We start from the raw sequence: 15325 nt of genomic DNA on the forward strand, positions 1-15325 counted from the left end.
TATTTCTCAATAAATGCATTAGTACTTAACATTATTAGGAATTTGGATGTACATTCGTTGGGGGTTACTTGAAAACTTTAAGGAAGGAAGTGAGAAAGTTTGAAAAAGTTAGTGATACATTCTTTTGCAATAGGTGATGACATTTAATGCACATTCGGTGATACATTTTTTGGGAAGATTTAAGTAAGAAATTAAATCTTATGCAAATAATCATTTTTTCACAATTGGACTTGCATTTTTAGGACGTTGATGATAAATTTGAAGGAAGTCATTAATAAACATTAAAGAAGTTAGTGACACATTTAAGCAGGTCATTTATAGACTCAAATAAAGTTAGTGAAACATTTTAGGAAAGTAATGATACGTTTTAGGAGAGGACTTTTATTAAGTTGTAATAACTTGTTGTCCAATCCATTTGTATATTTGTACAATAAAAAATGTTTAAACTAAAAACTGATAAATTGTAAGGAGATGTCAATAATAAGTAAGTAAGTGATAACTTTAATAGGATAACTGATGGCAAGTGCTTTGTTTTGAAAATGCATGTTCCATGTATTACATTTTGTTGCAATCAAAACTATACTACTATCTTTACCGTTATATTTAAACATCAGTTGATTTCATACATTTGCTACGGTTATGTATAAAACTAAAAAAAATGACTGTTTACATATAAATCATGAACAAAAGAATTTAGTACATACACGCTAAATTATGCCTGACATGTACTTTTAATATCGAACTTGGGTACGGTTTAGCAGTGAGATTTTATATGGATGTTTAACATAAGAAAGGACCATTAACATACTAAATATTAACCATATATATTGAACATTTATCTGTGTATCATGCTATAAATATAAATAATACGGCGAATTATTTCCAATTATCTATCAATTTTACCAAACAAAAATTCCAGGATACAAAACAAAAACAGAAATTTATAAATTAAAATTGCTAAAAAAATAAGTTGGGCTTTAATTTTTCATATATATCATCAATTAGTTTTTAATTAAAAAGAGACAAAACAGAAATTGACATTATGCAATGTATATTAGAATTGCTTTGTTTCCCCTAAGGACTAAGTCAGTTAGACGTGTTACTCGGGGTTGACTCCAATGCCTACTTCCCTTCGAGGAGAACAACCTATTCGCAAACAAGCAACAAAATACCTGTCGTTAAAAATCGAACATCAATAAGTGGAGGTAAATCAATATGCATATACAGAATTAACAAGATTAATATGCATATTGCAATTGAGCCTGCCGTGTAATCCTAATACAGTAACCCCACTGGGAGGGGTTCACCTAAGTGACAGACTGATCTCAATACGAGTACGTGGTAAAAGTTGTTTTCATATTCTGATTGTACGGGGCATTTCAAGTAAAAATAAAATACAAACGAGAGGGCATGGTCCCCATAAGGGCGGAGGGGCGGCGTCCAATAATGGAAATTAAGAAAATATTTTAGATCCTTCTCCCTTGAATGATTGTACAGATTTTTAAAACCGAATTTGATGAAAGCATCTTTGGGCAAAGGGTGTGGCCCCCGTTAGGGCAGAGAGGTCGATCCAAATATGAAAAATTGAGGTACATCTTTCAAATGCTTCTTCTGTCGTGCATAAGATGGATTTAACCAAATTTGGTTCAGACAATCTTTGGACAAGATGGACGCAATTTTGTTCAAACATAGGGCGATTTTACTGGCACGCGTTTCACGTTTGGGTATTGTTTTACGATCTCCATGAATGTATTAACAATTATTACATACGTGTAATCGAGCCGTGCTTTCCACACAATGTATAATTGAAAAATAAGAGAAATGTGTAACGTTTTCCTTGTTTTCCAAAATAGATGTTTTAGATGTTTTCTCTAAAATAGTAAATTTATTAAATTAGATAATTTAGTTAAAATTATTTATTTTCAAAATTCTAAATTTGGAAGGTTCTGTTAATGATTCGATAAGCGTACCAGGATTTGAACCACCGGGCTCGGGGCTATCAATACTCGGATATGCTTGGTAATATGTTTAGGTATATGCACTTTTTTTTATATGATATTGACCCTCCCAGTCTGGTCTTACTTACATTTTCAGGCATACAACGCTTTTTGCTAATATTTAGCAATGTTTCTAATAATATTTATAAGGCAACATACTATAATTATATCATATTTACGCAAATGGTACTAGTAACATAAACTCGCATCCCAGGTACACAATGATTTTATGTACGTTTGGTTATCATTTCTCTTTGATTTGAACGTTTTCTTTTACGTTGTCGACAGAAGTCATTATATTTTAGAGTTATATCTTATTGATTTGCTATCAGTTATCTCCCTTTTCCATTTTATTGTATTATGTCTTGATCCCTTAATTTGGGTTTAGATATATATTGAAATGTATGCATGTATTAAATTATTTATAATCAAGATGATTTTTTACGAATTATTTTGTTAAAATATATATAATGTAACTTGAAATTGGTTATATCGTAGACCTTTTTTCGAATTTATTAGTTCAGAAACAAACAACTTATGCCATCCAAACTTTAATACTTGAAATCAATATGAATTCAATGCTACACCAGGGTGTATACTACCATTTTATAATAAATTAATAAACAATAAAAAAAAAATTGGAACCGATAGATAAAATAAGCTGAAGCTAGTGTCATTGACATTTCTGGTATAACCTTTGTGGTGATATAGAAATGCTTAAGAGACATGCCATTATCATTCATATATATATAGATTTGTGATATATATATCCGATGCGTTGTCCTGTATGTCGTCCTTAGAGATATAAAGACATGTATTCATTTTTTTTTTTTTTTTTTTATATTTTTCAATTAATAAACTATGGGGCTTTACGCTCCTTTTCGCTGTTCAACAGTGGTTTAGACAGTTAGGGTTTCGAAACTTTTGACCCCTAGTTTAGCATCAACGATGCGTCCTAGACAGTCGCAACAGTATGATACAGTGTAATTCATAATTATCTATAACGAAATGTTAGAATTGCAATAATCTGTGTATGTGTTTATCTTTACATACGTGACATATGCTGGAAGCATTGTTACATTTAGTCTGTAAATTGAAATCTTGTGGCAAGAATTTATTCTTGCATGTTTACATGGAATTCTTATTCACCAATTAATTATCAGTTTTAGCCAATAGTTCTAAATGTGTACGCTTACACGTATATAAAGGGTTTTTAGAGGCATCGTTCCCCTTGGATATAATTTTACATTTATTTCTTGACACTTTAGAGAATGTGTTTTATTATTTAATCTTTGGTGATAATGCAAAGTCCGAAAAGGACAAAATGCCAATATGTGCTGAAATTGTTTGACGTATAATTTCGAGATAGTGTCTTCTTAATGTCTGGTGATTGATTTGCATCATTTTGATGGGCGACTGAGAATAAATGTGCTGTTTTTCACTTCTGTTAAATTATTCAGGAATATATTTATCACCTTTCGGTGATTGATGATAAATGTGATGCATGTCTATACTGTTACGATATAAGAAATACATATTGAAAACAATATATGAAAATGTATATAATAAATGTCATATAATATATTTAATTTAGAAAGTCTGCTATCGTTATATGCGATGTAATTGATGTTTAGAGATTAGTTAGATGTATGATTATATAGATGGAAAACTGATGATAGAAGCATGCTCATATGAAAGTAGATTAGCAATAATTCCATATTTGGATATATGTTTTGATCTGAACTCCGTGAGCGTTAATTGTCATATTAGGCTTCAGAGGATTTTATTAAAAATTCACTACATTTATGATAACCCTAAATATCATTTCTTATCACTTATTGAATATATTGTTTTGTTATGGTAATATACCAATACAATAGGACAAAAATAAAGCAGGCTGCTAATTGTTTCCGTATAAATAACATTTGGTGCATTTCCAATTTTCAAAAAAGAACCAACTTAAAAACTTTTATTTTTATTTTAATCTCATTTGTTAACATGACATCAAAATAAAAAATGTACAACAAACAAGTGTAACAGTTTTAATTTTCATCTTTTCTTTACTTTCATTTTCAGCGAGAGCTTCTGTTTCTCAGAAAAATATGCCAACAGCAAAACCTCGTCCTGCAGCTCAAGTAGTCACTACAACCACCACAACAACCACTACCACCCCGAGACCAACCACCACAACGACAACACGAGGTACAACCAAATATATCTATTATCAAAAATATTATATTCTCTTATATACGTATCAAGTACACATATATTTTATTGGTAAATCTATATACACATCTATTATATTGGTAAATCTATATACACATCTATTAAGTTTATTCAGTGGGTCTTTACTCTATGTTTAGCATGCTACATTAATGTTTTCTTTATCATTTGATAACCATATTACTTATTGAATATAATCAATTCAGGTATTTTTCGTATGAACCTATTTAACATGACCTATTTTAGCATTATGGAATTATAATGAATGATGAACTAATTTATATAGACAGTGGTCACATGGAAAACAGAAGATCAAATATCGTGGTCACGTGATGGACGTACTTTTCGAATAGTTTACATTTAATTCATGATTAATAACGTTCCTAACGATTTTTTTCATCTTACATCGTTTGAGTCTCACTGACATGAAACATTAAAAATTCGTTCAGAAATATTATATGAAAAAATCAACCAATGCAAGGTCCTATATTTATGGATGAACCATTAAAATCACCACATATACTGTTTATATTATATTATTGCTAAAATCAGACATAAGCATGAACTCATTCTTAAATCTTTATAGTATTATAGATTATTTTACATCAAGATTAATGATCAACAATAGTTATGATAAACCAATCACAGTTATCAGCACTTAATAACTGAAATTATCAGAGTCAATGCCATTATTTTCAAAGTAAAACAAAATTTTCTATCATAGTTATCCACGTAAATACAGGTACTCATTTAAGCCATGATCACAGTTGTATCAAAGGTTATACGCATTTTAATCAACTGTTATTTCATTAAGGCATAATGTATATATTACCAAATTGTACAGGTGCAACATATGTGTTTGGCCCAAGGTTTCCTTTAATTGGTAATAATCGATGTTATTTTCTGGTAAAAATGAATGTTATTTAGACAGGTTAATAATAAATTATTTCGATTGGTTAAAAACTACATGTGATATGTGTGTTTGACCCTATCCTCTCTTATTACTGGTCAATAATCGATGCTGTCATCGGTTGGTAATGAATGTGATTTAGACAGGTTCACAGTAATCATTTCAATTAGTTACAAAGCAAGTGATATATTTTGTTAACCAGCTACGACAACAACAACTACCCCCACCACAACTACTACTACGACTACGACGACGCCAGGTACGACCACTATGTCGGTTACGAACAGTGTTAGGTGGTCACGTGGTTAATTTCTAGACATCACTTTTGGGGAACGCCTAACACTTTTAATCATGAATTCACATATACATTGTAGTGCTCGAATGTTGAAACATTAAGTCAAAATATTCTCAAAAATATTGTAATTCATAACCACATACACATTTATTGCAATTCTAGATGTTAATCGAGCGATTTTAAAGAAAAAACAATATTTGTACATTTTGAAGACATTTCGGAAGTTTCAAATTCTGACTATATATCAACTATGCACCAATTTGTCTGTGTTACTTTTTTATTTCATTAGTTTTAGGATTTTTCCTTTTTTGTCTTTTTATTTGATTTTTATTCCATTAATGTGAATGTTAGTAATTGTACGGTAGGCTATATATTCCCTTCCGTTTTAGTGTTTCTATAGAAACCGTCCTCCTCTGCCTTCCAAAGTAAACCCAAATTGAAGAATAATAAGCAATTTTCAGATATGATATTGTTATTTTTAAATTTCTTAAAGATCAATATTTCATTGTTAAGTATATGTGATTTCATTTTCTTACTTACTATAACACACATCTCACACTAACTTATAACCTTACAAAGTGATTTAGTGCGGGGTTATTTGCAATAGGGTTTGTAATTATTGTTGTGAATTTATGGGACCAATGCTATTGAAGGACTAATGTAAGAGTTTCAAGTCCTGTATCTAAACCCATTGGTAAAATGGGAGATAACTCAGACAGACGTAAAGGACAACTGGCAAAATGCAGACGTAGTCAGTTGTTGTCACAATGACATTTCGCCGTCATGAAGTTTACTCAATATTATTCAATAATCTCATGAATTCATTTTTGTGAATCTTTCAAATTTCCATCCATTCTTGTGTAACCTAACAATACTATCAATCACCAAACTAAAAGAACTATGATGAAAGTCAAATTTAACATGAGTCGTATTGTGGGTGTCTTGTGCGAAGAATACACCCTTAAAGGAAGTATTCGAAGTTATTAAAGAGTTAAAGATGAATTTTGACATGAAATAAATTAGACCTTTCAGTCGAGTTTTCAATTGTTTTATAATTTACTATGAGTAAAATTAACGAACGTTCCGTTACGAATGGAGATGTCTAAAATTGAAATTAACATTTTTCATCAAAAACAATTGCGTGAGATAAAAGCAAAGCAATATAGATATTACCCTTTGTTCCAGCCGTACTTTGAAATTTAAAAAATAAGCTTAAGGATTCCAATCAGTCAATAAATGTTTGTGAAATTTGGGCACCATTAAATAAAACGGTCATTATGTTAACTGTGGAATTACGATGCATGTGTTGAAAACTGTGTTTTTCCGCATGACTTGAAAGCATGTGTTGTTTTTGCACGTTTGATGGAATTTGTAATTATAAAGTATAATTATGAACTAACATAACCACTTTTGTCTCTCCCTCTGATTTGCAAATATTTGCACATGCACTACTGGAACAAGAGGCACTATCTATTTTTAAGTAGATTTGCTGTATATTACTGTAGATTATTTTGAAAAAGACTAACCTTCTTGTCATATGGAAATGAGGCTACAACCTTTTGATACTCAATATTCTCTCTATATATAATTATGAACATGTTTCCGATCGGTGTGCAATGATCATCGATAGAAACACAGCTGTTGTGTGGAGCAGCGTGATCATTATAAACATCTGTATCACCAATCATTGTTACAAAACAGGGAACGACTCCTTCCGGGCGAGGACAGACGTGGCGGCGATTTAACGGCTAGAAGTTATTCTGGCACTGTTAATATGAAACACTTTATGATGAATAAACTATCTTTCGTATCCAAATTTTGTAAATCCGTAATATTAAAAGGGTTTAAAGTCACATTTTCCTCTTAGGCTCTTTTTTCCCCACATTTACAAATATCATCTTTTAACAAGGGCGCTTGACTCGAAAAAAAGGTTAAATCTCAAGAAATCATTCTTGAAATGAAGCCTAATATGAATGTTTTTTCGTGTATAAATAATTTCAACCAACTTTCTTATGGGCACCTGTTCTTTTTCGTGTATGCAGCATTCGGTTGGGGACAAATGACAGATACATATTTCATTCTTTTACCTCACGTAACAGTGATGGATCCTTATTGACGAACTGACCATATGATGCAATCAAGGATTTACCTTATTCGAGTTTTTTGCATCCACAAACAAAATTTCCAAATGTATGGTTCATTTCCTCGTATGTCTAGTTAATATTTATTGGGATAAAGAAATGTTGTATCCTTATTTTGTTCATATGAGTTTTTTCTTATTAACTATCATGTATAACTTTTACTTCGTTACAGCTCCGGAGCCTTTAGCCATGGTACATTCCTCATTATCTGTACCGCAAACACTGATGGAACAACTGCGATCGCAAGGCGCCGCCTTAATTGGTGCGTCCTATAAACACATGTGACTTTGATAACGTCACAAATTTCTCGTTTAGTATTAATACATTTTAAAAAGGCAGTCTGAATTTGCAGTGGTGAAATATTGTGTAGTGAGATTGCTACGTGTTCAATGGTCGGCTTCGCTACCAGTTTATATAACACAATGTAATGAAAATCATACACTGACAAAACGGCCAACAAATAAATGATACCTTTGTCTGTAAGCAAACGAAAGGGACATAGATCATAAAATGTCCACACAGCGACTTAAATACCAAACAAAACATATAATAAAAACAAATACTACAAACGTAACCAAATATAAAAAAATCGCCGTTCAATCGTAGAGTACTCAGTAAAACCTTCCGTTGAAATAATGTTTCAAAATGTTTCTACATTTATACGCATAAAAGTCTTTTGATTATTTCTACAAAGTTTTAGTACTTATTTAGAATGGAGACAAACATTATTTTTTGTAAGTTACAGAATTGTACAAATTCATAAATTGGAAAATGATGTCAACTTCAATACAATTATGCTAACGAACAATCGTCATGACGTCACGTCTATATATTGCATTGTTTCATTTCATTAATTATTATATTTATAAAAATATTTAAATATTGTTTTAAAATGTGACTGCAAATGTATGCAGTGATTGTCTGTGATACACAGCTCAATTGTTTGCTGGTGTCAAAGAATATACTCGAGGTATTGACATTGATACTTAAAATATTGCTAGATTACATCTTTATGGGAGATGCATATCTTTTTACTTATATTCGAATTTATTTTCTGAAAAACAATATCTAATTTTAATGAAGAAAAAACAAATATACCCCTATCTTTTCCAGTCTAAACATATACTTCATCGACCGTATTAGGTAGATCCGACAACGTGAAATCGTGTATTCGCGAGAAAAAAATGAAATATCGAGACGGAAAATTGAAGATTTAACGATTATTTCTTCTAACATTTTGACACTAACATGCTGCTTTCCCTAACTCTTCTGGGTTGTAACATGGATGTAAGTATTTTTGCCTTATAACGCTTTTTTTTATATTTAACCAGACAAGCTTAGATGCATAGTAATACACACTTATCATTTAATATGTCTTCCTTCAGTAGATACTAATTGTAATATTATACCAAGTTACTTGTTTTAACATCAAAATTATATAGTTTTTTTCTGCTTTACATTTTTTAATTAAAGGAAAAAATATGTTTTTATAAATATAATACATCAACACATACATCATTTACCAGACGAGTTTTATGTATCTTAACATTATATAACCATTTCAGATTCGAAATCGAGCTCCACATCAGCCAACGATGCTCAGAATGACAACGCTCTGGCTCTGGCAGCAAGTAAGCTGATGCTCACTGAGGTTTTATGTAACATGTACTGTGGCTATATATTAGCATATCTCTTATTGTCTTCATACATCTTTTTTGTGTTTTCGTATAAACGAAATTTAAGAACTGTAAAAATACAAGTTGTAAAACATTCTGTACACTGCTATCGACCAACTTTCACAGAATATTGAGAAATACACGTTGATGACGAATTCGGGCAAGTCAGATGCCGTTCACTAAGTTTCCATTTGCACATGTTATATATTCTTTGTTGTTTAGATTCCTCTGTTGCTTTAGTTGATCAGGTGACATCACTTGCATTTTACTTAGTTTTGCACGGCATCATTCGATAAAGCAAAATAAACGCTTACCGTTCTAAAACGCATGGTCCTACATTCCTTGTAGTTTCAAAGGTCTATTCGTGCAGCTTTCCTTTGGTATGAACTTACTGTTATAGCGACATTTAAATAAATACACACGGTGTAAATAAATATGGAGTTTAACGTCGCGAATTTTGATCGGTAACACTTATAGAAATATAGAAACACCTAACTTGGCATAAAGCGACCTTAAATAAATTGCGGAGACTCCTGGTGTTCTATTTTCGCGTATTGTCGGCTGCTGAAGCTGACTTTGTTATAACGGCTTTGAATTCGGCTTTGTCCTTTCGAATTGAAACTTCAGGACTGCATCTTTTTTATTCTCACTACAAATCACAGCATTCTTTTACGGTTATGAAAGGCGCAGCAGAAAACGCTATCGCCTTTCACCAAGGGTACCGGGGTTCGATTCGACGATTGGACTTGCACAGTTATCCGTTAATCTGCTCGACCAGATGTGTCTTTTTAGGGGTACTCCAGCTTCCTTCCCTTTAAAATGTCCCACTTGCTAGCATCCGTGCCAACATAAGTTGCAATAACTGGTTTCAAAATTGCAATTGTTGTAAAGAAATAATGTTTATTATTGTTATACGGTTATGTTATTCCAGATGATGTTTCGGCACGTAAGACAACCAACGTTATGACAAGTCAAACGCCCACCCTGTCCCCTCAGTGGCCGCCCTCGACCCTGAGTAGCGCATGGCCGACCCTTGCTCCAGTTCTTGATCACCCAGAGGGTACCCCAATTAATCTAGGGGCTGCCCAAAACGACTGGCTGAACATCTTCCAGTCCCGGCAAACATCAACGATAGGATCACCACCAACAAGAGAGACACCATTCGGTTCACTCTTTGATCCTAGTGGAACTATGCCACCCATAGCAGATAATTCAAATTTGTTTTCTTCTATATTAAACAGACCTACTGCTAGTTTCTTCGATCATCTCATTGCCAACCCGACCGCATACCCAATAGGTAATGCCTTTACTCAAACATTTGATCCAACAAGTCAGCCCGCTGCGGTGACGGTTGACCCTACCCGATCTACTACAACAAGAAGCGTTGTCAATTCTACACAGCCTTCACCAACCAAAGCCTCTCCTCCCACACTTGGAGAGAAGCATATGACTACACAACATAAAGCCAGTTCTTTCGATGTGACAAAAATGCCAGTAGTTACAAAGAGTATGCAAGGGATCCCTGTCACTTTAACGTCAAACATTTCGGGATCGACGATGAAAAGAGTTACAGTAAGTCCTCGGGTGAACACACTGTTTCAAGCTGCAACAAGTCCCGAACCTCGTGTTCCTGCTAGTGCGTCAACGAAGCTTACTACTACCAGAAGATCCGAAATCAGTACGATTATTACCACCGTCGCCTCACCGACGTCTTCTGTCATTCCTGAGAGCTGGTATGTACCCGCTAATAATACTGGCTCTGCAGGTGGTGTAAGTAACGCTCCTTCTTTCTCCACAACAATAGACCAAATACGACTACAAGAGCAGAGAAATGCGATGGATGAGCTACAGAAAAGACAAACTATGGCAGCCAATAATCTCAAAGTTCAACAAGAAATGCTACGCCAGATAAAGGATATGCTTACTGCGCTTACAACGTTTTTTGAACGAGGAATCATGAACAAAATCATGACAGTAGCCAGGACTACGTCTATTGCACCGAATTCTTCCGCGTCGACAAGGATCGAACCTCAGCGACCCACGTCTTCATCACATGTATTTCAGTCAAGTAAAGTGACGCTTCAGTCTAAACAGCGACCAGCGGTTACAAACCCTGTAGATATTACTGTTACGGCAAAGCCTTTTATAGTTACAACAAAACGACCGACCACTACAACCGAAGCACCGACCACTACAACCGAAGCCCCGACCACTATCTCCGAAGCACCGACCACTACCAACGAAACACCAACCACAACTACAACGACAACCCAGGCCCCAACTACAACGACAACCCAGGCCCCAACTACAACGACAACCCAGGCCCCAACTTCAACGACAACCCAGGCCCCAACTACAACGACAACATTTCCAACAACAACAATAACAACAACAACAACAACTACTACAACCACTCCAATCACTAAACCCACAGTGACGTCAGCTCCGCCATTGGACTTTGCAATGGATGCAATCATGCAAGGTTCTGGAAGTCTCTTCCAGCAGTTACAAGGCATGGCAAATAATCAAAAAATGCCATCCTCTATCTTCGCTGAACCGACGCAAATGCCGAGTTATAACGCTCCAACCCTTGCTGAGCTTTCACTGGGAGCAACAGTTAGAAGGACCAATGCGAAAGTCCCGGCGTTTAGCGCCGCTGGGAGATCTGGTGTAAACACCATTTTAAACTCTGAGAAGACCCAGGCTAAACCCCCACAAAGCCTGCCGTTCACACCTCTGTCTCAACTTCAACGTAATGGTACGTTTTACTAAGACGTCGTCCGGAATTAAATGGAATAATCAGAATGTTCTGATTCGGATTTAAAATTAGAAAAAAGATTAAAGCCATTTGTATGTCGTTCACACAGTGGTTGTGGTGTAGTATTAGAAATAAACTCATTTTGTAAATAACTATACAATAACGTCAATACTGTTATAAATTTAACATATTTCAAGTAAAATCAAAATTTCGATCAAAATTTAACATTCGAATTCTTACTATTTCCTGAAAAAGTATATTTTCTATCGTATAACAAAATTGATAATTCTATTATTTTTCTCTGTCTTATCTATGATTGTTAACCATCAACGAGGCTGACATATATATATGGCTTTAAAATGCACGCATGTTTAGCTTTACCAATATAACTCAAAGAACAACCTATTTTAACCTATGTATGCGATGTGTTGCGACAATTTTGCTGTCATTGTTGACATAGAGAAGTTGGATTGGAAGGTTGTCTGACCATTATGCCTCGGAGTTCAGCCTTCCTTCACTTAAATGTTCTTCCACAAAGTATTTATAAGTCGTATCAATTACAATAAGCATAAATAATCTTGTGAAACAATAATCGGTATTGACCAAATTTTTTCTTAACCTGAAATTCAGATTTTAGTAGGATGTAATTCTTAACAATCCTTTAATTGATGTACATAAGTCTTTCACATACATGCAATTATGACCTGTTTAAAATAATGACAAAAAGCAATTTTTGAAGAGACGTTTATTCCTTTAATGTTCGTTTTTCGAGAAGCAAGGGCAAGACATTGGTTGTTTTGGTATGATGTTGCTTTTTCATCAAATGAAGGGAATGCCGTTATAAATGTTAGGGAATGGAAAACAAAAACAAGCAAAAACAAAAGCAGAAAAAAAAACATACAATACAAAGCAAGATGAAGTGGCTTAAAATAACTCGACGCATCGCTATTCCGCAACACCTAAGTTTTTAAAATAAATTGCATTTCACTGAAACATGATAACGATAGCTGCGTCATTCGCTTTTTAACACACTTAACAAAGGGAACTTACAAACGTGTTCATAATTCATATACATTTCAAACATCAATAAAAAATAATACAACAGGAATGCTATTCAATTTTGTATAACGAAGATTTAAAAAAAAGGGAATTGAGAAAGCTTTTAGCTTTTAGTTTCAACGGAAACGTAAACACACCTACTCATTACATATAATCACATGATAGAAAATAGAATCGCGCCTAATATTGATATATTTCACATAGCATATCACCCAGAAGACAACGCGTCTATTGTCTTATTAATATCCGAAATTTCATAACAGAAGCAATTTTGCAAAATGGCGGTCACCTTCAAACTTCAACATCTCTTAGAGCACAACATAAACTTTTCTCCTCATTGCTAACTAAACTTGGTTTGCGATCAAGTACGCAAACCTCTTTGCAGACAAAGAGTAATGGCGCTTCCGCGCGAGCTGAATCTGCGAACTCACTGAAACTGCGTATGTATATAGACTGTGTTGTATATGATTGTGCCATGTTATGATGATTATGGACGTGTTTGTACAGTGAAATAAAAGTGTATTAACATGTTTTTTTGAAGGAATACATTTTATGGTTATCATTTTTGTATTTGTGTGAATTGCATATAACTGACTAGAAACTGTTTAATCATATTAGGTGTTTGTGGCTAGCATTTCCACGCAGAGTGTTATTTTTTATTTTGTTTATTGTATTTGTTAGTTGTAGACATTTCACTTCTAAGATGAAATTTCTGAGATAATATACATTGTTTAGGCGATATTTTGGCATTTAGTCTTTCTTCTATACTTAATAGAAATATATCAAATAATATTCGTCGCAGTTGCGTAGTGTTATGCAGTTATCTCGTTTTTTATTCTCATTGAAACCAAATATATTGTTCCATTTCTTGTTATTGTTTTGCATTACTTCACACTGTAAATGTGCGTTTAGACTTTGCTGCATCGTATTAGTTTCGTTTGCATGCTTCTGATAACGCAATAACGAGAAATATACTTCATGCCTATTTCAGCATTGTCGTTTAATGCGATTCGTTCATTATCTCTACATTCCATGAACACAGCTATCATGTCCAACTGCAAATTCAGGACTGCCTTCTTTATGTTGTATTATACTTTAATAAATTAGGTCGGCCTAAACAGGAGTAACATTGAACAAACTATGAGTATAGCTTCAAATAAGAGGTAAAATGTATTGAAATTCACGGATTATATTGCATTTTCGATGTTCTTGATATCTTACCATACGTTAATCCTTTTTCTCTTAAAATATCGTATCTTGCTTTTATTTTTGAACAACATCTACTGTATTTAATTTTATTTCATACTTACTAATAAATACGGGTTTTTTGTATATGCGATACGACACAATTGCTCTTACCCATATCAGCCCTCGCCGTATCACACCCCAAAAGCCGTATCAGCCCGCAAAACCCGTATCAGCGCGCAAAACCCGGATCACACTTTTTTTTTTTTCGTTTTTCAATATTTCAAAAGAAAAATAGATTATAAAGTAGTAGCTTTTATTAGTAAGTATGTAATAAACAGAATAAACCATGCCTTTTTCCATATCACACCCAGTATCAATCCGAGACTGCAATATCAGCAAAAGGGCCGAAGGCCCGAGGGCTGATATTGGTCCAGGGTTGATACTGGGTGTGATATGGAAAAAGGCATGTATTATTCTCTATGTATCGTATGAGTAAACGACAGTTTATGTTCTGTAGTTCATATGTCTTATTAACATATCAAATATAAATCCGGTAGATCATGAATCAGTGTATTAAAGGAGAAAAATATAACCCTGCCATTGTATTATTGATCATAGGGTTATGACTTTATATCTATTTTAATTTATCCTAATAGTAGCTGCACCACAACAACCAAACCAAGATCAAGTTGTACAGATACAGGATCGAAGTAAGTAATCTTTACTTTATATTTATATTAGGAATCACGATATTGTTTTAATATATTTATTTCATTTTCATTCCTCTTTTATTTTATGTTACTTGAGAACAAAATCTGTTGATATGCTGTTACTTCAATCATTTTGTGATACGAAGAGAAGTGTTATTCAAATAAGTCTTAAGTTTTCATTTTAGTCATTTATTCTATTTATTCATTTTTACATTAATTCAAATTATAAAGCATATAAGGAAAGATAACCCGTAATAAAAAACATACATCTGAGAGCGAAATCAACCTCAGGGACTCGAAATGCCCGGTGATATCCTTGCAGTATGGTTTAATATCGGTATAGATTATGGATGGAAACTTACATATTA

The 15325-nt window shown here is 33.5% G+C and overlaps 1 protein-coding gene across 1 annotated transcript in view; it reads left to right on the forward strand.

Moving 5' to 3' along the window:
• LOC110454583 (mucin-5AC-like) overlaps window positions 1-15325 on the forward strand; it is an 83046-nt gene that overhangs the window by 21559 nt on the left and 46162 nt on the right. The window contains exons 8-12 of the mRNA XM_021504171.1: window positions 4074-4199; window positions 5333-5389; window positions 9132-9197; window positions 10174-12000; window positions 14904-14957. Of these exons, the coding sequence (XP_021359846.1) occupies window positions 4074-4199; window positions 5333-5389; window positions 9132-9197; window positions 10174-12000; window positions 14904-14957 (2130 nt within the window). The remainder of the gene's footprint in view (window positions 1-4073; window positions 4200-5332; window positions 5390-9131; window positions 9198-10173; window positions 12001-14903; window positions 14958-15325) is intronic.

This window comes from Mizuhopecten yessoensis, unplaced genomic scaffold, assembly GCF_002113885.1.
Source record: "Mizuhopecten yessoensis strain PY_sf001 unplaced genomic scaffold, ASM211388v2 scaffold7915, whole genome shotgun sequence".
Lineage (NCBI taxonomy): Eukaryota > Metazoa > Mollusca > Bivalvia > Pectinida > Pectinidae > Mizuhopecten > Mizuhopecten yessoensis.